The sequence below is a fragment of the Muscardinus avellanarius genome (genome assembly GCF_963383645.1).
Source record: "Muscardinus avellanarius genome assembly, chromosome: 11".
Lineage (NCBI taxonomy): Eukaryota > Metazoa > Chordata > Mammalia > Rodentia > Gliridae > Muscardinus > Muscardinus avellanarius.
In genome coordinates this window covers 9,500,372-9,524,768 of record NC_137797.1, presented here as the reverse complement: position 1 = coordinate 9,524,768, position 24,397 = coordinate 9,500,372, and the positions used below count along the sequence as shown (strand labels likewise).

The 24,397-nt window shown below is 38.8% G+C and overlaps 1 protein-coding gene across 1 annotated transcript in view; it reads right to left on the bottom strand.

The window, feature by feature from the left end:
- The window catches only part of ENTHD1 (ENTH domain containing 1), a gene marked incomplete at both ends in the record, with an annotated part of 125,452 nt that overhangs the window by 59,143 nt on the left and 41,912 nt on the right, over positions 1 to 24,397 (bottom strand). Inside the window, 2 exons of the mRNA XM_080704779.1 lie at positions 2,768 to 2,891; positions 13,540 to 13,658. Of these exons, the coding sequence (XP_080560905.1) occupies positions 2,768 to 2,891; positions 13,540 to 13,658 (243 nt within the window). The remainder of the gene's footprint in view (positions 1 to 2,767; positions 2,892 to 13,539; positions 13,659 to 24,397) is intronic.

The following is a 24,397-nucleotide window of genomic DNA, read 5'->3' as shown; positions in this document are numbered from 1 at the left end:
CCTAGGCACCCAGCCAATGCTGCGAGGAAGCCCAGACTAGCCCACATGAAGAGGGTTGTGGAGAGAGGAACCTTGCCCCGAAGGCAGTCAGCGGCAAGGTCAGATCCGTGAGGGAGCAAGCATGCAGGGGATCCCTGCCGAGCCTCTGCGCTCCCGAGCTGAGGCCCAGACATCTGTATCAGGGAGTGGAGACAGCCATCTTCACTGTGCCCTGTCCTAAGGCCTGACCTAGAGAATCCACGAACATAATAAATGTGCCGTTTACACCACAAAGTGTTAGGGCAATGTGTTATACAGCTAAAGGAACTGGAACACAGACATTCTAAAAAGAATAAACTACAAGAGCAATGGGATGTCACAAAGCATCAAGAGTTTTGGCCGGTTTGGGTGATGAGACCAGAAAGCCTGGTGGGGACCAGATGACGAAAGTGTTATATGACAGTATAAAAAATAAGGCTTATCTCGTTGGCAGTGGAGGACTGCGGAAAGCTTTTAAGCTGAGAAGTGAAATGCGAAGATCTGCATTTTAACAAGGTATCTCTGAGACCAGTGTCAAGGAAAGTTTGGAGAAAAAACTTAAAAACAGGAAAAGCCTCCCTGATTAAAATGGGTCCTGGCCAAGTAAAGTAAGGGCACATCCCTTGTGCAACGTGTTTTGTGACTCTTTTCCCCTTGAGTCACCTCTGACACCCATTTATACTCAATTTCTCTTGAATTAAATGTTGGAGGGAATTCTGCTCACATAAAAAACCTGCATCTGATATTTATGAGCACCTGTATTCATAACTGTCAAAACATGGAAGCAACCAAGATGTCCTGCAGTAGGTAAATGAATAAACAAACTGAGGAACATCCTATTCAGTGCTAAAAAGAAATGAGCTGTCAAGCCATGAAAAGATGTGGAGGAACTTTAAATGTATATTACTAAATGAAAGAAGCCAATCTGAAAAGGCTACATATGTTTGATTCCAACTCTGTGACATTCTGGAAGAAGAAAACTATGGATACAGTAAAAAGATCAGTGGTTGCCAGGGTTGGGGGAGAGAGGAATGAATAGGCAGTGCATACAGGATTTGTAGGACAGGGAAACTGCTCTGTATGGTGCTATAATAAGTGTATGCATGTAATTTGCTCAAACCCATAGAACACAGAGTGAACCCTAATGAACCCGAATGTAAACTGTGGATTTAAAGAGATAATGATGTGTCAATCAATGTAAGTTCATGACTGGAACCAATGTACTACTCTGGTGTGGAATACTGATGGTGGGGAGGCAATACATGTGTGGGGGTAGGGGCATATGGGACTCAGTACTTTCTTCTCAATTTTGCTGTGAATGTAAAACTGCTCTCAAAAAGAAAGTCTATTTTTAAAAATGTTAGAAGGAAAAAATGTCAGGCAGTGTTAGAATACAAAAACGCTTCCTTACTGCTCTTCCTTCAAGCTTCTGAGTTGGGGACCAGTTGACTTAATAAGTATTACAATACCAAGCAGACTGCCTAAAACTGCCCGTCTGTAACTAACTGTCCATGTGAATGCCATCCTTATACAAATGTCATGATACTCCCTGAGTTCTTGTTTTTGTGATTTATTGAAATACTCTCATTGTTTTCTTTGTAAAAAAAAACTATAAATGTGAACTTTAAAGTAAGTTTGTACTAATACAAGTTTTGTATTTTGGATACTGAAAATCTATATAAGAGGAAGTTTGAGGTTTTTGGTCTGAGAAGAGGGAGAAGATGGAACTCAAGACATGGGGACCATTGCTGTGATGAAAGGGTGCCTGGAAAGACAGGAAAGTAAAGACAGGGAGGATGAAAGGTACTAATAAGAACGTGCACGCGCATTTTCACAGACCTTCCACCTACTGTCTGAGGAAATTGAGAGAAGAATGTGTTGCAAATGGAGAGTTCATGGGGAACAGAGAGGACGGACGGAGCGGCTCAATCAAGACTCAGGTCCTAGAGGAGCTCGACCAGCAGCAAGCCCCGCTGGAATTCAGTAGCGTAAGTTACTGAAAGCTAGTTTTATAAAATTTTATATTGTGTTTTTCTCTAATGTTAATTATTTAAGAGATGATTAGCCAATTTGTGGGACAGGAACTATCTTGACTTCATATTTTATTTAATGCTTATGTTGAAAAGTGTCATACATTAAACTCTATAAAAATTAGTTAACATAAGCAGAAACTAAAATTAATTTTCTTTTTTAAGCCTTTCATGAGAGATTAAAGGCTTGTAGTTATTTTTGAAACAAGACAATGAAGAAGAAAAAAGAAAAAACACTGAAACAAATGGTAAATTAAGATTATGGGATCAAGTGTGGGCTGTGTTGATGCGTGCCAGTCCTGCCCTTTGTGCTCACTGTTGGTAAGTCAACTACTGCCCGGTGTGGTAGTGCAAGCTTGCAATCCCAGCATTTGGGAGGCTGAGACAGAAGGACAGAGGTTCACAGATAGCCTCAGCTACTTAGTGAGGCCTTCTGCAACTTAGTGAGACTTTGTTTCAAAATAAAGAATTAAATAGGGCAGGGGATGTAGCTCTGAAGTAGAATGCCCCTGGGTTCCATCCCCAGTACTGGAAAGAAGGAAGGAAGGAAGGAAGGAAGGAAGAAAGGAAGGAAGGAAGGGAGGGAGGGAGGGAGGGAGGGGAAGGAAAGTCAACGACTACTATATTTCATAAAATAAAATCTTTTTATTTCTATGGAATTCCTGCCCAGTGCTTCTTATTCATGTTTCTGAGTGAACTTCCTATCCGTCACAAGTTACCTGCGCCCCAGAAGTTGCAAGCTTCCCCTTCTCCCTTTGACAAGCATGCGGCTGAGGAGATGAAGGAAGGAGGTGCTGCTGGCAGAGGCGGCTTTGGAGCTTCATCATGAAAAAGCATCAGGTCCTGACAGAAAACAAGACAGACCATGACAGCTGGGAAACCAAGATCAATCACATCTGGGCTACTGAACTGACACCGTTAACATATAGAACATTTCCATCATAACTAAGAGGAAACTGGGGCTTTTCGATAGCAATACCCATCCTCCTCTGTCCCTACTAATCTGTTCTTCATTATCTATGAATTTGACATTTAAAGAATGCTATATAGGTGGAATCATACAGTGTAGCTTTCTGAGTTTTTTTTTTTTTTTCAGTACTGGGGATGGAATCCAGGGGCATTCTACCTCTGAAGTACACCCCCAGCTCTATATTTTATTCTTTACTTTGAAACAGGGTCTCACTGAGTTGTAGAGGGCCTCGCTAAGTAGCTGAGGCTGTCCACAAACCGCAATTCTCCTGTCGCAGTCTCCTGAACACTGGAATTACAAGTGTGCACCACCACACCTAGCTTGAGGTTGTTTTTTTTCACCTGGTCTAATTTCTGAAGACTGGTCAAGATTGTCGTGTGTATCAAGTTACTCCCTCTCATTGGTGAGTAATATCCATGGCATGGATGTTTAACCCACTAAAAGACATGGGGGCTGGCGTGGTGGCGCACGCTTGTAATTCCAGCATTCGGGAGTGGAGACCAGAGGATCACAATTCACCACAGACAGCCTCAGCTACTTAGCGAGGCCCTTTAAAACTCAGTGAGACTCTGATTAAAAAAAAATAAAAAGACTAAAAAAAAAAAAAAGACTAAAAAAAAAAAAGACATATGGGTTGTTTTTAGAATTGGGCTATTACAAATAAAGCTGCTGTGAATATTTGTGCACAAGTTTTTATATAGGTTTTCATATCTCCAGGACAATGCCTAGAAATGTAATTGCTGGTTTGTATGCAGATACATGTTCAGTTTTATAAGAAAGAGCTATACCCTTTTACAATCCCACCAGTAATAAATGATCTAATTTTTCCACATCTTCACTAGCATTTGGCGTTACTACCATTTCTATATTAGCCATTTTGATATGCCATTGGGTATTTAAATTAAATTTTCCTGAAGACTAATGGCTTTCTGGAAAAGGTGAAACTATGGAAATAGTAAAAGAATCAGTGGTTGTTAGGGGGTGGAGGGAAAGAGGAATTATTAGGTAGTGCCCAGAGGAATTCTTAGGGGCGTGAAACTACTTGGTATAGTGCTATCTTGGTGGATACATGTCATTATAAATTGGCCTGAACCCAGAGAGTGTGAAGCACCACGTGTGAACCCCACTGTAAATCACACTTGGTAATCACAACATGTCGCTGTAGGGTCACTGGTTGCAACATATGTACCACTCTGGTAGAGGATGATGGCAGAGGGAGACTGTGTAGGAGGGACTAAGGGTACACAGAGAAATCTCTGTACCTTCTGCCCCCAATTTTGCTCTAAAAGTATAATAGCTCTAAAATTTAGTCTGCTTAAAGTCAAGGTGACTTTTTATAAAGGCTCAGAGTAAGGAAAGTCTAAGGATACTTAAAATCTACAAGTTGTAAAGGAAAGAAAGGTGAATTTGACTACATAAAAATTAAAGACTTCTACGGGACAAAAAAAGGCCATAATATAAAAAATTAAATGAAAAATTGAAGATTGACATACATGTAAAGAACCAAACAATAGGCTAATTCTTCAACAGATAAACTGCTCTTAGAATGTACCTAGGAAGAGACTTGAGATCTAGTTTAATGGTGGAGTGCTTTGCATGGGTGAGACCTTAGGTCTGAGCTCCACCACCCCTTACTCCCTAAACCAAGGTAAGAAAGATGAGAAATGAAATAGGAAAAATTTAAAAAGGTATTAACAGTTAATAATTGTAAAAATCAAATTAAAACAAATTTATATTCCCCATATTGATGAAAAATTTTTAAAAATGCAAAGAGTCATTCTGATATACTATTACTAGGTATAAATTAGTACAACTTTTGGGAGGACAATTTTGTAGTACCCTTCAAGACAAAAACAAATACTATATAAATTTTCAGTAATTCATTTTCCTTGACAGCATTGTAAAAATATGTGAAATATGTGTAGAAAAAATTTCATTGCAACATTGCCTTTTAATAGACAAAATGTAAATAATTCCTAAATGATTGCCAATAGGGAATGATTAAATAAATCGAGATTTTATACAGCACAGCTATATTTACTGATATAAAGTATGCTTAAAACATGTACTTTCAGCCAGGTGTGGTGGCGCACGCTTGTAATCCCAGCATTCAGGAGGCTGAGACAAGAGGATCACGGTTCGCAGACAGCCTCAGCTATTTAGTGAGGTCCTTTGCAACTCAGTGAGACCCTGTTTCAAAATAAAAAAATAAAAAATATAGCTGGGGGTGTAGCTCAGAGGTAGAATGCCTCTGGGTTCCATCCCCAGTACTGCAAAAAAAAAAAAAAAAAAAAAAAGAATAAAAGCACAAAAATGAAAATTAAAAAGAACTTTTAGATCCAAAGCAATGATACAGCAAAGAGTTAGGAATGATGAATTAACATAATAAAAATCGATATAATTTCCATTTTCTCTAACAACTTAGGTGAGTTCAAATTTTTTCAAATATAATAAATGACATAGAAATAAACCCAAGGCTAAAAACTGTGTACTCTTCATTTATTAAAACAATATGCAGAAAGTACAGGAAATAAACCTTTACCTTCCATCACTATCAATTTAGGAACTCACAGCTAGACTGAAGGTTTTGGTCAGCTTTGATTTTGTGTGAACCACTTCACAGCATCCCTAACTGTTGCTATGGAAACAACAGAGACCAAAAAATTCACCACCTCATTGTTCAATCTTCTCAAGCAGGAAAAGGTCTTTTAAGTGGTGAAAAGATACAAATAGGCTTATTAATTAGCAAATTTAATAACAAAATCCTGAACAGTATTCAGAGAAAACAGACCTATGTCTGTTTTAATAGTAAAGGCTTTACTTAGTTTTGAATATATCATTTAGGCAAGTACTGTTCTGCTTTTGAAAGTTCTGCTAAGAATTTTATATATTGCTTTCATGATAACTTTTCTTTCATTTGTAGAAAACCTTAAAGAGGTTTATATTTTAAAATAAAAATTTTAGGCAACCTTCATTCTGCCTAAGCAATCAACAATATCATTTCTTTCTTGTTGTGTATCAGGAACATGAGAATGTCAGTGTAGACAGTATTTCTCACACACTACATCTGCATCAACAATTAGTTCTGCTGTTTAACTTGACAGGTTTTGTCTTCTGTTACAGAAGCAGACTACTGAGGAGGCCACCCCAGACTGCATCAAATGCTCTTGATATTGGGAAGAAGAGATGCCTGTTGATAGGGTGATGGGATGTTATGATATAGCCATGTTTTGATAAAGAAACTTTGACTTCTAAACTTCTTTTGAGAGAACAACATCATTTTTCTCATGTTATTGATAAAAGATCAATAACAGTGAATTCCTCTAAAATAACAAAAACAGTAATTGTCAGGATTTAATTTTATGTCATCAGCTCCAAAGTGTACAGAATTATTCAAGTCTATTTTCAACCTAAAAGCCATCATCAGCAAGAAGACTGATCTCAAATTTTAAAATCTTTTTTTGTGTGTGTGTGTGGTGCTGGGGATTGAACCAAAGAGCATTCCACCTCTGAGCTACACCCCCAGCCCTATTTTTTTACTCTTTATTTTGAAATAGGGTCCCACTGAGTTACAAAGGGCCTCACTAAGTAGCCGGGATTGTCTGAGAACTGTGATCCTCCCATCTCAGGCTCCCAAATGCTGGGATTACAAGCATGCACCACCAAGCCAGGCTTGTTCTTTATTTTGAAACAGGGTCTCACTAAGTTGAAGAAGGCCTTACTAAGTAGCTAAGGCAGGCCACAAATCCAGATCCTCTTGTCTCTGCCTCCCAAGTACTGGGTTTACAAGCCTGCACCACTAAGTCCGGTTTAAAAATTATTCTGACTTAATGTCTTACCTTTTAAAATAATCTGTGTGTTTTCAATCTGTGAGTTATTATGCAATTAAGGAAAAGTGAAATTTAAATTTTATGTACTTTTTGAGTTGCTATAAAAGCAACTGAATCCAATACCTTTTTGGGTTGGGGAAAAGAGTTGGAACAGAAGATAAAAAAAAAAGCCGGGCGTGGTGGCGCACGCTTGTAATCCCCGCGCTTGGGAGGCGGAGACAGGAGGATCGCGCAGGTTCGAAGCCAGTCGTGCTGGCGTAAGAGACCCTGTTTCAAAAATATAAAATAGGTCTGGGAGTGTAGCCCGGAGGAAGAAGGGCTTCCAGGAACCCCAGTACCACGAGAAAAAAAAAAGAAGATAAAAAAAAAGCCGGGCGTGGTGGCGCACGCTTGTAATCCCCACGCTTGGGAGGCTGAGACAGGAGGATCGCACAGGTTCGAAGCCAGCCTCAGCTACTTAGTGAGGCTCTCAGCAACTTAGTGAGACCCTGTTTCCAAATAAAATATAAAAATAGGTCTGGGAGTATAGCTCGGAGGTAGAAGGCCTCTGGGTTCCACCCCCAGTACCACAAAAAAAAAAAAAAAAAAAAAAAAAAAGAAAAGGAGAAAAGAAAAGAAAAAAGAAAAAAGAAAAGAACGCCAACCTCCCTTATTGGAATCATGGCAGGAAACACCTAACAAGGCACTCTGAATAAAAGGTAGAAAGAGTGTCTTTCATAGCAAGAAATGAGAAGCTAATATGAAATCTATTAACAAAAATCTATAAGCTGAAGATTCAATAATGAAAAGACTAAAAAAAACGCCGGGCGTGGTGGCGCACACTTGTAATCCCTGCGCTTGGGAGGCGGAGACAGGAGGATCACACTGGTTCGGAGCCAGCTGTGCTGGCTTAAGAGACCCTGTTTCCAAATAAAAAAATAGGTCTGGGAGTGTAGCCCAGAGGTAGAAGGGCTTCCAGGAACCCCAGTACCACACAAAAAAAAAAAAAGACTAAAAAAGATGAAGAATTTAAAACAAGCTTAATAAACATACTAAACTAATGAGGATACAAGTAATACAAAGCAGGAAGAAGACTGGATATGAAGAATGAAACAAATATTAAATAGAAAAGAATGGAGAGAACAGTTTAGAGGAATAATGAAAGGAATATAGCTATGAAGAAATGAGTACGCTAGAAGATCAAATTGAGAACTCTCAGTGAAAAAAGAGAAAACAACCAAGAAACAAAAACTGCAAAGTCAAAAAGAGAATTATTAAAATATCCAGATAATCAAAGTATGAGAAAGAAAAAATGAACGGTAGAAAATGCTTAAAGAAAATAACAATCTAGAATTCAAGAGAGATGACAGAATTTCCCCACTAAAATGTCCCATGGGTGACAAGAGAGAAGAAAACATGTAAGCATACTGCAGTACAATTAAGTCTTTTCCACAAGTGAGGTTGGAACTAGAAAGCTCCAGCCCCCAAACCCCCAAAACAGGTGTTCTAAACCTTCACTTATGCTTCACCCCGTATGCAAAAGTTAATTCAAAATAAATAACAGAACAGAGAGTGGCAATGCACGCTTGTAATCCCATTACTTGGGAGGCTGGGTTCAATATCCAGTTATGGGGGAAAAAAAGAGCATTACAACTGAGCAGAAAACCTCAAAGTTACAAAGTTTGATTCCATTTATATATCCTTCCAGAAATGACAAAAACACAACTATAAAGATGGAGAAAATACTAGTTGTTGCCAGAGAATGGGGCTGGGATTCTGTGAGATTCAACGGTTCTGTTTTTTTTTTTTTTTTTTTTTTTTTTTTTTTTTTTTTTTTGGTGGTACTGGGGTTCCTGGAAGCCCTTCTACCTCTGGGCTACACTCCCAGACCTATTTTTGCATTTTTATTTGGAAACAGGGTCTCCTAAGCCAGCGCGCGCGGCTGGCTTCGAACCTGCGCGATCCTCCTGTCTCTGCCTCCCAAGCGCGGGGATTACAAGCGTGCGCCACCACGCCCGGCGATTCAACGGTTCTGTACCATGAGCGTGGTGCCGGTTGCACAAATCCAGGACCAAGGTCTGGCATCTCGCTGACACTGGCATAGCCGTGTCTGTTTCCTGCTTTGATCCTGTACCATAGTTAAATGATTAGGGAAGCTAGGGGGCGGCTGCACAGGACTCTGTACTATTAGTGTAATGTCTGAAGCTACATTGGATTCATAATAAAGGTTTTTAAAATGAGTAGAGAAAGATGGGTTACTAAATAAATAATGACTATACAGGGTACAAAACCTTGACTATATACCACATCAGTAAAGTTTTGGAGGATGTAAGACTTCAATACTTAAGAGATTTTTATTACATTAGGATAAGAAAGATTTTTTTTTTTTTTTTTTTTTTGTGGTACTGGGGTTCCTGGAAGCCCGTCTACCTCCGGGCAACACTCCCAGACCTATTTTATAGGTTTTTTTTTTTTTTTTTTTTAATTTCGAAACAGGGTCTCTTAAGCCAGCGCGGCTGGCTTCAAACCTGCAAAATCCTCCTGTCTCCGCCTCCCAAGCACGGGGATTACAAGCCTGCGCCACCACGCCCGGCTATTTTTTATTTTTTGTAGTACTGGGGGTATAACCCAGGGGCTTTTCTACCTCCAGGCTGTACTCCCAGACCTATTTTATACTTTATTTGGAAACAGTCTCACTAAGTTGCCAAGAACCTCACTAAGTAGCTGAGGCTGGCTTCGAACCTGCGCGATCCTCCTGTCTCCGCCTCCCAAGCGCGGGGATTACAAGTGTACGCCACCACGCCGGGCGTAGAATTTAATTTTTTTTTTTTGGTGGTACTGGGGTTCCTGGAAGGCCTTCTACCCCTGGGCTATACTCCCACAGGCTACACTCCCGGGCCTATCTTTTTACTTTTTTATGTGGAAACAGGGTCTCTTAAGCCAGCGAAGCTGTCTCCGAACCAGCGCGATCCTCCTGTCTCCGCCTCCCAAGCGTGGGGATTACAAGCGTCGCTAAAATTTAATTTTTTAAAGACATAAAGCATAAAGGTAAACTTTACTATATATATATTGACCTTGTTCATATTTAATCCCCTGTATAACAAAAAAAATTAAAAAGAAAGTAAAAAGACAAGCAGAACCTAAGCTAAAGCAAGAAGATTGCAAGTTCAAGGACAGTCTCAGCAACTCAGTAGGACTCTCATTTTATTTATTCAAAATAAAAAAGAGACTTCCGGGAAGATGGCGACCGAGAAAAGCGGGGCTTAAGAGCCCCGCTAACAACCAATCTCCATTACCACAAAATCAGCGCCTTTCATAGCCAGAAAACACCATCACCAGAGAAACAAAAAAATCACCAGGCTCCAGAGAGAAAGCGGACTGAGAACAGAGCTCAGAGCCACAGAGGAGATACACCAGCCTCACGCCCGAGGACGTGGCAGCAGCGCCATACTGCCGGCAGCAGCAGCGATTTCACCAGATGGCTACAGCAAGCCGAGGTGAGCCGCTACGGAACAGCCAGGCGGGATCTTTCGGCGCAGGGAGCATCTAAAGCTCCCAGTGGCTGAGCTCAGCACACGCTGCAGGGAATCAGAGTGGAACTCAAAACAGGAGAAGAAAAAATACGCCAGTCTCACGGCCGAGGGTGTGGCAGCAGCGCCATATTGCCACCGGCGGCAGCAGCAGTGAATTCACCGAGTCCAGTACAGCTACATCTGCGTACTCAAGAAAAGTGAGTCAAATTGCGGGGCACAGAGGAGAAATCCCAGTACTGTACTCCCTGGGACTTGACCCAGTCGGGGAGTGGCTGTGGCAGAGATATCACACCATAGGAGAACGTGCAACCTGGCACCCCCCATAGTCTAAAGCAGCCTCTATCGACTCCCTGGGTCGGAGACTCTGTGATACAACCTAGTAAAGGAGTAGTGGGGTCAGAGATACTACAGACTCGAGATCCAGAGCACCTTAAGCGAAGTCATAGTGACCCAAGGGGAGAACCCAGAGAAGGCACAAACTTCCGAAATCATGGGAAAGAGGAATAATACTGGAGCAATGAATGCTCACAACCCCACAACATCAGAACCTGATAAAACAGAAAATCAGAGATTTCTAGAAGATCAAATCAGGAAAATAACTGTAGAAATAATAGAGGTGCTTCGAAAAGAATTCAGAGAGAGCCAAAAAGAGATAAAGGATGCAATTAATGAAGTAAAGGCCTCAATTCAAAGCATGAACAACCGATTAGACCACATGGAGAACAGAATCTCGCTCTTAGAAGATGACCATTCCAAAAATGAATGCATAGTTTCTAATCTAGAAAAAAATATTCGACAGCAGGAATCTGACATTGAAGAAATATGGGCCCATTTTAAGAGAGCTAACCTAAGAATAATTGGAATAGAGGAGGGAAAAGAAAGTGAAACCAAAGGGATCAACAATCTCTTCAAGGAAGTAATAGCAGAAAATTTTCCAAACATAGAGCAAGAGGTTGATACGCAGGTCCAGGAAACTTATAGAACTCCCTTTAGACAGGATCGGAGAAGAGGATCCCCACGCCACATAATTGTCAAAATGACCAATGTGGAAGCCAAGCAGAGAATCTTAAAGGCAACAAAAACAAAGGACCAAGTGACATTCAGAGGCAAACCAATTAGAATCACTCCAGACTTCCCAAACCAAGTCATGAGAGCCAGAAGGGCTTGGAGTAACATATTCCAAACTCTGAAAGAAAACAACTTCCAGCCAAAAATTTCCTACCCAGCTAAACTTTCTATCAAATTAGATGGGGAAATAAGAAGCTTCCATGACAAACAGAAACTGAAGGAATTTATGTCTTCAAAACCAGCGCTAGAGAAAATACTCAAAGAGATTAACTACAAAGAAGAAATAGGTAACACACACCAGAACCAGAGAAACAAGATTTTCCATCCAACAGACAACTAAGATTGGTTATCTGTGGAGATTCATTATTTATGTTAGTCTTTTACCTATCTCTAAATGGTATTGCAGCCTTTATTGTTGTTAATTTTTAGGATTTCTAGTTGGAATATTAATATACCTTCAGATATAGCATTTGGAAATATTTTATCCCATTCTATCAGTAACTTTTAACTCTGTTTACATTGTCTTTGGATATACATTTTTTTTTTATTTTTTAGGGAGTTTGTATACCCTTCTGTTGCCTGTGCCATTGAAATCATATCCAAGAAATCACTGCCAATTTCAATGTTGTGAGGTTTTATGACCCGGATTTTCTTCTAAAAGTTTAGAGTCTTAAGATTTATAGTTAGGTCTTTTATCTATTTTGAGTTAATATTTGTATATGGTGTTAGGTAAGGGTCCAATTTTATTCTTTTCCATGTAAGTATTATTTTTCAACAATATTTAGTTAAAAGATTATTATTTCCACCACCAAATGTTCGTGGAAACCTTGTCAAAAATAACTTGACAATATAGGGAAGAATTTAGCTCTAGGCTTTTATTTAACTCCAATGGTTTATATATCTGCCTTTAGAACAGTACTACACTGTTTCAATTATTGTAGCTTTATATGGTTTGAAATCAGAAAATATATATCTTCTAGCTTTGTTCTTTTTCAAGATCGTTTTGGGTATCTAGAGTCCATATTCCATATTAGGATAGATTTTCTTTCTGAAAAATAAATATATAAATATATGATAGTTTCACCTAAAAAAAAATAGAAAAAAATATTCTCTGGTAAGAAAGAAAGCAAAAAGAAATATTGAAATGTTTTCATGTAATTTTAATTTTTCAACATTATTTAGTTAAAAGATTATTATTTCCTCCACCAAATGTTCGTGGAAACATTGTCAAATATAACTTGACAATATATGGAAGAATTTAGCTCTAGGCTTTTATTTAGCTCCAATAGTTTATATATCTGCCTTTAGAACAGTACTACACTGTTTCAATTATTGTAGCTTTATATGGTTTGAAATCAGAAAATATACATCTCCTAACTTTGTTCTTTTTCGAGATCGTTTTGGGTATCTATAATCCATATTCCATATTAGGATAGATTTTTTTCTGAAAAATAAATATATAAATATAGTTTCACCTAAAAAAAAAAAAGAAAAAAAATATTCTCTGGTAAGAAAGAAAGCAAAAAGAAATATTGAAATGTTATCTTTATGTTATCAAAAGCTTGGTATCAGACAAATGAAACTGTTATGTGAGATTATCATTTTTAATTTTGGATAAATTGCTATAATACTAGATGTCAACCACTAAGCCAAGCATGGGAAGGAGGGATGGGGAGGGAATGGGGTGGGGATCGGGTGGGGGTTGACTGGCGATGTGTGCATGTATATCTACAAAAGTTTTCTTTGTATCCCACTATGATGTATGAATACAGTGCACCAATAAAAAATAAAGAAAAAAAAGAAAAAAGAAAAAAGAAAATAAGGCTGTGGGTGTAGCTAAGAGGCAGGACGCCCCTCGGTTCAGTCCCCAGTAACACACACACACACACACACACACACACACACACACACACACACACACACACACAAGACCAGCAGTTTCTGATGGAGCCCACCAAGCTGGGAAAGGCCAGCAAACAGAAAGGCAGGCGGCCACAGACAGCGTTCAGCCACCGAGACCAGCCAGACTGCACCCACACAACCATCAGATGACACATCTGTGTTATTTCAAGGCACCAAAGTTTTGATAATTTGTTACAGCAGCAACTCACCTCTGTTGATTTCCAAGCATTTATCTTGAGTGGTAGAATTTCCTGTGACAACACAGTCCCGGCAGGCGACTGAACGTCCTGGCACTGCTCCTGTTTCAAGCCTGCCTTGGAAGAGTTTTCTGTCAATGACATAAAGATTTTACTTCAGCAAAAAACATTAAGATTTTTATATTAGTTAATTTTAAGTTAATCACTATAGAAGATTACTTTTGCTTACTAAATATGTATCATATGCCAATGATATCCCACAAGTATTCATCGCTTTGATATACTTTTTAAAATAGCAATTGGCAAGTTCTGAATAATTTTTTTCTGTGTGTGTGTGGTACTGGGGATTGAACCCAGGGGCATTCTACCTCAGAGCTACACCCTCAGCCCTATTTTTTACTTTTTTTTTTTTTTTTTTTTGGGTGGTATTGGGGATGGAACCCTTTGACCTCTGGCTATACTCCCAGACCTATTTTATATTTTTATTTGGAAACAGGGTCTCTTAAGCCAGCGAGGCTAGCTTCAAACCTGTGCAATCCTCCTGTCTCTACCTCCCAAGCGCAGGGATTACAAGTGTGCGCCACCATGCCCGGCCTTTACTCTTTATTTTGAAACAGGGTCTCACTAAGTTGTGGAGGGCCTAAGTAGCTGAGGCTGGCCACAAACCTGTGATCCTTCTGTCTTGGCCTCCCTAGTACTGGGATTACACATGTGTGCCACAATGCTCAGCTCAGAATGATTTTAAAAAATACAACTTAAATTCAAGTCCTTTTCCATTATTATTATTATTATTATTATTATTATTATTATTATTATTATTATTATTATTGTACTGGGGTTCCTGGAAGCCCTTCTACCTCCAGGCTACACTCCCAGACCTATTTTTACATTTTTTTTTAAATTTGGAAAGAGGGTCTCCTAAGCCAGCGCGCGTGGCTGGCTTCGAACCTGCGCGATCCTCCTGTCTCTGCCTCCCAAGTGCGGGGATTACAAGCGTGCGCCACCACGCCCAGCTAAGTCCTTTTCCATGTAATAACTCTGTTTTAGCTTTGTTATTTGAAACATTTTAAAAGATAAGCTATAATTATATAGAAGAATTTGAAAATGTGAAAATCATTCTATTGAAATTTTAGCAAGGCAGGTATAATACTTATAATTATTCTAATTAATATAAACATTTATATTATATAATATCCAGTACCACAATATATATTATATAATGATATTAATGGCTAGAGTATAGCTTGGAGGTAGACTGCCTCTGAGTTCAATCCCTAGTACTACTATACATGTACATATATAATGCATATATACATATATTCTTTAATTATTTTTTGCTTTGAAGCAGGGTCTCATTAGGTTTCTGAGAGCCTCACTAAGTTGCTGAGGCTGGTCTTGAACCTGTGATCCTCCTATCTCAGCCTCCCAAGTACTGAGATTATAGGCATGCATCATCACGCCTGGTTCTAATTAATATTTTTAAAACTTTATTATTCCAGCATGAATTTTATGTGTTGTAAGAGAAACAAATCAGAATGTGTAGATAAGAAAAAGAACTTAACGATGTTTAAGTTTTAATTTAAATAATAATAAAAGGAAAAAACACATCAATGAAAATAAGCTGATGTTTCTGCTTATATATTTTACTACACTTAATATTTTTGTAGTATCAATATCCCTTATGTTCTCATGTTAATTCCCATGTACTAGGACTAACTCTAAAAAGTCTAAGCTGCAGGCAGGGAGCATAGCAGAGCAGCATAGGGCTTGTCCAGCATGTGCAGGCCCTTCATGAGTGAGGCCCTGGGTTTGATCCCCAATACCAGAAAAAAAGAGTCTAACTCTAAAATTATTAGAGCCAATTCCATTCCAGCCTATTAATGTATATAATAAGAAATGTAAGAAAATTATCTCCAAACCGATGTATGCACACTATTGGGGTACATAAAATCTTCACAGTGGCTAGGGGGACAAGACCTTATTTTTTTTTTCTTTTGCAATAGCGGGGATGGAACCCAGGGGCATTCTACATTTGAGCTACACCCCCAGGCCCATTTTTTATTCTTTATTCTGAAACAGGGTCTTACTAAGTTGCTGAGGGCCTTACTAAGTAGCTGAGGCTGGCCTTGAACTTGCAATTCTTCTGTCTGAGCCTTCCAAGTACTGGGATTACAAGCGTGCACCACCACACCTGGCTGACATGACTCTTTTGAAGAAATTAATCTACAGATCCACAACAAATCTGCATATATTCTTTCCAAAATCTCATCTGCCTGAGAATGCAGCTACATAGAGGCTTCAGGCTAGTTCTTTTCCCCTTAGATAAGCAACCCCCCGACTTTATAAAAGAAAGACATAGCCTTCATCCAATTTATTACAGCATCTTCCCAGAGCATAAAAACCTCTCAGACACCAACCAGTAAAAAGTTACTGGTTTAGGAGAGGCCTCCTTTAATCAAGACACAAAACCCCAAAGCGTCCTGTTTTACATCTATTCTTTTAATGGCAAAGAATGGCATAAGTAACAGGGCATTTTAGTCCATACGGGATGTTTGGTATTACCGTATGGAAGAGCAGCATAGGCAACAAGTTTCACTTAATGTCCTTGTGATTTTCACTTCCCAGATACTATCAAAGAATGCATTGTTCCCTGCAGAGTCCCCTCAGAGCCAAGCAGTAGAAGCCTGAGCCATAAATACAGTAACCACAAAACAAAGCTGGAGCCTGAGGAAAAGAATTCAGGAGCATGAAGGTCATCAGAGCAAAGTTTATTTTTACATTTAACTAAATAAAAAAGGAAAGGTACTTTCTGGGGGAGAAAAACTTCATATGTGGCTTGACTAGTTGTTTTGACAATAGGAGTTGGCTTTGTCAACTAGGTTATATGACAGATATTCTCTAGAAATTGAATGAACTAAATCTGCAGTTCCTAAGAGTTGATGAAAATCTATTTATAGCACGTGCTGTAATAATCATTTTCTCAATTACTGTATTGACATGTATGTTACAATTAATGTTTTTATTTTTCCTACAGTTTCTGAGTATATTGGGTTAAATTAAAGTATAACAGTTTTGCCAGGCGTGGTGGTGCACGCTTGTAATCCCCGCGCTTGGGAGGCAGAGACAGGAGGATCGCGCTGGCTTAGGAGACCCTGTTTCCAAATAAAAATGTAAAAATAGGTCTGGGAATGTAGCCCGGAGGTAGAAGGGCTTCCAGGAACCCCAGTACCACCAAAAAAAAAAAAAAAAGTATAACAGTTTTAATTGATAGTTATTTGAGGCAAGCATGGTGGTGCATTGTCAGTAATGTCCCTCACTCCCAAGAGGAAAAGAATGGCCCAGACACGATCTTAGGCGAAGTCCCAACTGGACACTTGTCCACAGCTTTGATTATCATTGCAAAAGGGGGCAGCTGTGGTTTGGACATTGCTGCCTGTGTGCAGAGCCCAGGAGGTAATGCTTAACCAGTAAACGTGCAGGGACACCTTGAGGCAATAGCTGGTACACTGCAGGACAGCTGCACAAGGTCCTGGAGATGGAGAGCAGATCCCTGAGATTGGGGGTTGGCAACAGCAAGAAACACAGGAATGTTTACCTTGGAGGGACAGTCTGCTTTCAACAGCCTGGTCATAGCTTTCTATGACCCTAAGGCCTTTCTTTGTTTTTGTTTTTGGTATTGGGGATGGGACCCAGGAGCATTCTACTTCTGAGCTACACCTCCCCGGCCCTATTTTTTATTCTTTATTTTGAAACAGGGTCTCACTGAATTGCAGAAGGCCTCACTAAGTAGCTGAGGTTGTCTGCGAACCCATGATCTTCCTTTCTCATCCTCTCAAGTATTAGAATTACAAGCGTGCACCACCACACCTGGCTTCCCCTAAAACCTTTCCAAGATGAATGTTAACCTGTCTCTAGCAATTGCATTCTCCACATTGTGTGCCTGTAATCCTAGCACTTGGGAGGCTGGGAAAGGAGGATCACAGGTTTGAGGCCAGTCTCAGCTTGTTAGCAAAAACTCTTAGCAACGTTTGAGGCCAGTCTCAGCTTGTTAGCAAAAACTCTTAGCAACTTAATGAGATCTTATTTCAAAATAAAAAATTAAATAGGGCTGGGGGTGTAGCCCAGAGGCAGAATGTACCTAAGTTCAGCCTCCAATACAAAAAAATAAAAAGTTATTTGATAAATTTTAGCAAAGAATTTTTTGGTTTTATTTCCAGACATTTGAGGAAATAAATTACTCCTAAAGACTGTTTTAACAAATCTTTTTCTAAATAAAATGTTTCCAATTCTTTGCTTTCAATACAGTAAAGATTTAGTTAACAGTCAACAAAAAATGAAAACTATTTTTATAATAAATAACTATAATTTTTGGCACATTACTCAGAAGGAATTCATAGAACTGACTGCCAGTTCTGTAATAAAGCACCCTAGTCCCACCTATAATTTATGTCAACAAGTTTTCACCACATTTACATCCATAAAAATGTAAACAGAAACACAATCTATACTGAACCCTGATTATATCTAACAATAAGTAATACTCATATGTGGCTAAATAAATACTCCCATGTATCTCATAAAAGCATGCCTTTACAATAAAATTATATTCTTTGTTTGATAAGTTCTTATAAAATTATAATACATTCATGTGGTTTTTGGTTGATGGTGTGTTAACAATAATTGTAATAAGTGAAATATTTTACCATTTAAAACCTTAGCTCACAGAAACTTTAGAAAAACACTTTAAATTTAAATATACTTTTAAAAACATTTTTTATAAAGACAGACTGCCACGCGCAGCACCTAATTTGGATGTGTCTGGAGTCTTTGAAGCTTGACTACTCTACATTCTCCTAAAAATGGACCTTGGGAGCTTGTTTGGAGGTTCTAGCAGGGGATCATATATACGAGCAGCTACTCGTATAGCCTTGACCGAAGACCTGTCCTCCTCTATTCGGGGAAGGTGGTCCTCTTCCACCGAGCGTGCAGCTTCGGGAGGGACGCAGGTGGAGTGGTAAGGGAGGAAGGGGACGCTCGCCTAGCCAGGCGGATCAGCCGAATCCACCCTGGCGATCAGTGGGGTGACGGATGTCGCAGCCAGATCGCCCTCACACCCTAAATATACTTTAAATACTTGATGTAAGAAAGACTGTCAAGCACAAAAATACCTTCTATAAAGCATATAGGGTATTGTGAAGGATGTGGAATAAAACTAACTTCACGGAGAAAAGGGAATGAAATAAAATTTCCAACAGTTAGAGAGTTCATGAGTTTTTCTCGAATGATAACAGGTGTCAACCCCAAAGGCATTTAGATTCCTTTAGATTAATAATAACTTTTGTTTTTCTTTTCTCCCTTCTTTAATGCCAATATTTATAATACACCAGAATTATATCCATTAAAGCTATTCATTTTTATAAAATTTCATGTGTCAATACAAAAATGTATGAGGAGATACATAATTTTTCAAAATTACTTTGGGAGATATACCAAAAAAAAATCTTGAAAAGCAATGGTATGAGACATAATCTTTGCCTTCAGAAAGCTTACTGCGTGCCTAGAGGAGCTAAGTCTAACAATACTGACTTATAGGAAACAATCAGAAAACAATTTCATACTGAGCTTCCTTGAATGAACTGTAGGAAGAGCCCCAAACAAACAGGAAGTGAAATATGAACAAGGCTCTGAAGGATAGCTAGAGTTCTAATAAATGTAATAGGAAGAGAGAGATTACTCAAAGCAGAAGGAGCCATGTGGGCAAGAGGAGCGAGCATGGCAGACACCAGAGATAACAAGAAGCTCTCATTTGTGGTTTTAGCTTTTCATTTCGTTGTAACCTCACATGGAAAATGAATAATGGAAATGGGCTTATTTTGCACTTGGGATTTTATAATTAACACTGGCAAACAGTGGTAACTTGGGGCTTAGATAATCTATCTACTTCCATTTGACTTAATTAGGAACTATATTATCACTCTTTCGGCATTCAGCAACAAAATTATCTATGAAATGATATGAAGTTGGGCTTTATACATCACAGAAGTAGATTAATAAAATTTTTAGAAAATTAATTTTAAAGAAAATTGTGAGAGAAACCAAAGAACAGCAAGAATTGTGAAAGAAATATCTTGCTTATTCAAAGATGCATTTCAGCCTAGAATAACTAAAATATTATAAATTTATATCTTACAGGGCAAGAAGAAAGGCAGTTAGAATATAGTAAGTCTATGGGAAGTCATTTTTGATTATCAGCTGGCGCAACACTGGATGTGAGAGAAGTGGGCTTAATGACATGAGGTGGTTACACAACACTTATTTATGGATTTTCACAAGCAAATGGAAGGGGAGAATACACATTTAGTTCCTTAGCAGAAACAAAGTCCCTTTGGTATCATCACAATTTATCAACCAGGTCTGTGAAAGCACAAACCCAGGAGGACAAGTATGTGAATGAGAAGCCTTAGTGAAAAAGCAAGAATGCAGCAGGAAACGACGCTCTGGAGCCCTGTGGAGATGAGCGGCCAGATAGCAAGGTCGTAAGCACTTTGTAGACACTATCTAGAGAGCAGCTGCAGACCCCGCCGAGTCTGCAGCACTCAGATAATACTGCAAAGCAGAACTGGTAAACCTGAGGTTCTCAGATGAGATGACAAGCTGACAGACCACACAACAGCACATTTTGTAACCTAGATCCTCCATACAGCGCACAGATTTCCAAGCTGCTTCATTTATCATTTAGTGTCTGATAAGCACTCTTGCTGTGTGCTGAGTGTGCTTTTAGGTATAAATTAAGTAAATCAAGTCATTTACTTGAAATTAGTTTCTCATAATGTAAAATAGACTCCACCACGGAAAATATTCAGTGGGCTACTGAAAAACTAATAAACTGTAAAAGTCTCAAGGCAATTACGCTTATATTTAACTTTTACAGGACCAGGGTTTGGTGCTTCAAGTGGGAAAGAACCAACTTTTATTGTTGGATATCTTTAAAAGGAGTTAAGGCAATTTAATTTTGGCATTTTGCTAATAATAGCATATAAAATTTGAGGTACTGCCAATAGTTCTTACAATAATGGGAAACAGGAAAATTCAGACGATGTTAAGTGCCCAGTCCTAGAGATGAAGAGAAAGAATGCAGTCACACAAGAGCAGACTTTAATATACAGTGGCTGAGCTCTGCGTTGAGAGGGGAGAGTCAAACTGCAGCAAGAAGGTCCCATCACCTGGGCCTGGGGTGCTGCACCTACTAAGCTGCAGAGGGCCTAAGTAGCTGAGGCTGGCCATGAACCCAGAGCCTCCTGTCTCAGCCTCCCAAGTGCTGGGATTACAAGCGTGCGCCACCACGCCCGGCAACAGAAAGGATTTTATTTTCAAAACTTTTATTGGTGCATTGTGGTCTCGCATCATAACGCACTTCATAGAGATGGTGACGTACACGCACACAGCACTTGATGGGCTTTCCCAGCTCCCTCCAGGGTTCTGAGACTGACACTGGTATTCTCACTTATGTATGTATGTCAATGGGAGTGTCTCCCATTGATCCCCCTCCCTTTCCCTATACCACCTCCCTGGCTCCACTGGAGTTTCTCCTTCTTTTTTTTTTTTTTTTTTTTTTTTTGGTGGTGGTACTGGGGTTCCTGGAAGGCCTTCTACCTCCGGGCTACACTCCCAGACCTATTTTATATTTTTGAAACAGGGTCTCTTACACCAGCGCGGCTGGCTTCGAACCTGCGCGATCCTCCTGTCTCCGCCTCCCAAGCGTGGGGATTACAAGCGTGCGCCACCATGCCTGGCTCTCCTCCATTTTTAAAAGGAAAAAAAAAAAAATGGACGAACAAGACTTAGAATACCCTTCTCCCCCAAAGTGACACTGGAAAGTTAACAAGATCCTGATATTTCTCATCAATATCCCAATGTCTGGAAAAAAGGGAACTGAACAGTATTTTTTCCCTCTTATGACTGAGAAGATGTAGAAATAGGTAAAAAAGTAAGTAAAACAATGTATAAATAAAGATGTTAGCACTGTAATAGAAGGGAAAACTACAGGTTAACATTAAACTGGGCTGATGATAAAAGCTTGAGGCCAACTCCACCACCCCACCACCCCATGCAAACTGGGTACATATCCAAACTGGGTAGTAAGCAGGACTCTGAAGAGACTCAGGAACTAAAGCAAAGGCCAGGTGTTCTGAAGAAGACTGCACAGGGCTCAGCTGAAATCCCCTCTTCCTACTTGCTACAGAAAAGTGAATAATATAAGATAAAATAAAAACTGCAACTTGGTAGAGCAAACTGGTCTTAGATATGATAGGAAAAGTTTTTTTAAAAGATTAAGTGTTTCGAGCAAATTACATCCAAAATTGTGTCATGACTTTCATAGCTCATTTACTTCTTATAACAGTGCAATCATGGGGACTATGCTGTCATTTCACAGAAGATGAAATTGCAGCACAAGGGCTTAAGTAACATGTCCAGGCTCACACAACTGGTCAAGACCCAAGTCCAGGTCATGGCTCCAGAACCTGAGCTATGATCACCACTCTCTACGGCCTTCAGAAGAGCACACTTATGCATCAGCGAGGTATGAAACAATGACCTAGGAACTAAACACAGTGCAGTAGGAAAAAAAGGAAGAAGACACGATAAAGTGAGCAAATAAAGATCCTAAATGTAGAAGAAAATGTAGCCCAAGGAACAGAAAGAAAGCTCCTTATGATATGACATTTGGTAGTTAAGGTCACTGTAAATTATATCTCTTCATAAAATTCACTTTATAATTGTTTCTACTATATAACATATCAAAGATGAGCATCTTAAGTATTTCTTGGCCTTTTAGCTAGTAAATGTTTTCCATACCTCCTTCCTATTTTTTTCTGTTCAGTTGTCCCATTTTCATTGATTCATAGAAATTCTTTATGTATTCTTAATACTAATCCTTTGTTAGTTATGTGTGTTGGAAAATATCCCCAGTCCTATGATTTTTTCATTTTTTATATGGGGAATTTTTAAATGTCAAAATCTACCACAAAGGTTTATAAAAAGTAAAAGTTACTGACACAAAACCAGACATGTAGACCACTGGAACCCAGTGGTTTATATGAGGTCCCAGAAATATAATTCACACATTTATGGTAAACTGAGCTTCAATAAAGGTGCCAAGAACGTGTAATGGGAAAAGGACAGTTTCTTCAATAAATGGTGCTGGATATCTGCATGCAAACAAATGAAACTGGACACTTATTTCACCCCACACATAAAAATCAATTCAAAATGAATTAGAGTTAACACAAAACCACCAGAGGAAAAGCTTCTTGATGCTAGTCTAAGCAAAGATTTTTAAATCTGACCCTAAAATGCAATGGCAAACCAAAGAAATATTTTAAACAATATAGGCTAGGGAATTAAATAAAGGCCCAGGTCATTAGGGCTTACTCCAGAATTCTGCCTACCACAGCAATCAAACTTGTGAATTCTTTAATAGTTCATTTTTTCAGGGGTACTGGTAGAGTACTTGCCTGACAGGTGTAAGGCCTGAGATTCTATTCCCAGAACTGCAAAGAGGGAAAAAAGTTGTTGTTGTTGTTGTTGTTGTTGTTGTTTTAACCACTTTTTATGTTTATGTTTAAAAAATATTCCTTTTTCTCAATGTAAAAAATATAGTCTCCTAAATTTTCTTCTAAACATTTTTAAATTTTGCTTTTATACCTTTAAGTTCTTAATACTGAATTTTTGTTAGTACATTTTTAACTAAAATTTTCAATATAGATAATTAAGCTTCCCAGTATTATTTATTGAACAATTCATCTTTTCTCCACCAATGTGAAAGGACACCTCTGTCCTTTACTAAGATTTCAAAGTAGCAGGTCCATTTCCTGTGCTCTATTGTTTGTCCTACTGGTCGGTACACATAACCTGCATTGATACCATAGTTTTAGTTTATTATTTAGAAAAGCAAGCCCTCCAACTTATTTTTTTTTTTTTTTGTGGTACTGGGGGTGGAACCCAGGGGCTTTCTACCTCCAGCTATACTCCCAGACCTATTTTATACTTTATTTGGAAACAGGGTCTCACTAGGTTGCTGAGAGCCTCACTAAGTAGCTGAGGCTGGCTTTGAACCTGCGCGATCCTCCTGTCTCAGCCTCCCAAGCGGGGGGATTACCAGCGTGCCCACCACGCCCGGCTCACCGTATTCTTTTTAAGGAATGTTTTGGCTATTCTTGACCTTTTGATTCTTCCATATAAATTTATTACCAGCCCATCTTAACCCATTTTAAAAATGCTTTTAGATTTTGGTTATAATTTCAGTGAATCAGTAGTTCCCAATGGCCATATGTGCAGCCATTTTTGATTCTCAGTGGAAAGGATGGGTGGGCAGAGGCCAAGGATAATAATGCTCAGCATCCTACGATGCCCAGGCCTCACAAGAAAGAAGTATGTGGCTCAAAATACCCATAGTACCAAGGCTAAGAAACCCTTTACCAACTCTACACAATTTGGAGAATTGACATATTTATATTATTGAGTATTTCAATAAAGACAAAATATTTTTCTATTTATATGTCTACTTTAATATATTTCAATTAAGCATTATAATATTTAGTGTATTGAAAGTACACAGTTTTATAAGATTTGTTCCAAAGTAGGTCATGATTTATTATAAATGGTATCTTTTTTAAAATTATGGTTAAAGTTTGTGTTTGAATTTTTAAATCTGACCCTAAAATGCAATAGCAAACCAAAGAAATATTTTAAACAATATAGGCTAGGGAATTAAATAAAGGCCCAGGTCATTAGGGCTTACTCCAGAATTCTGCCTACTACAGCAATCAAACTTGTGAATTCTTTAATAGTTCATTTTTTCAGGGGTACT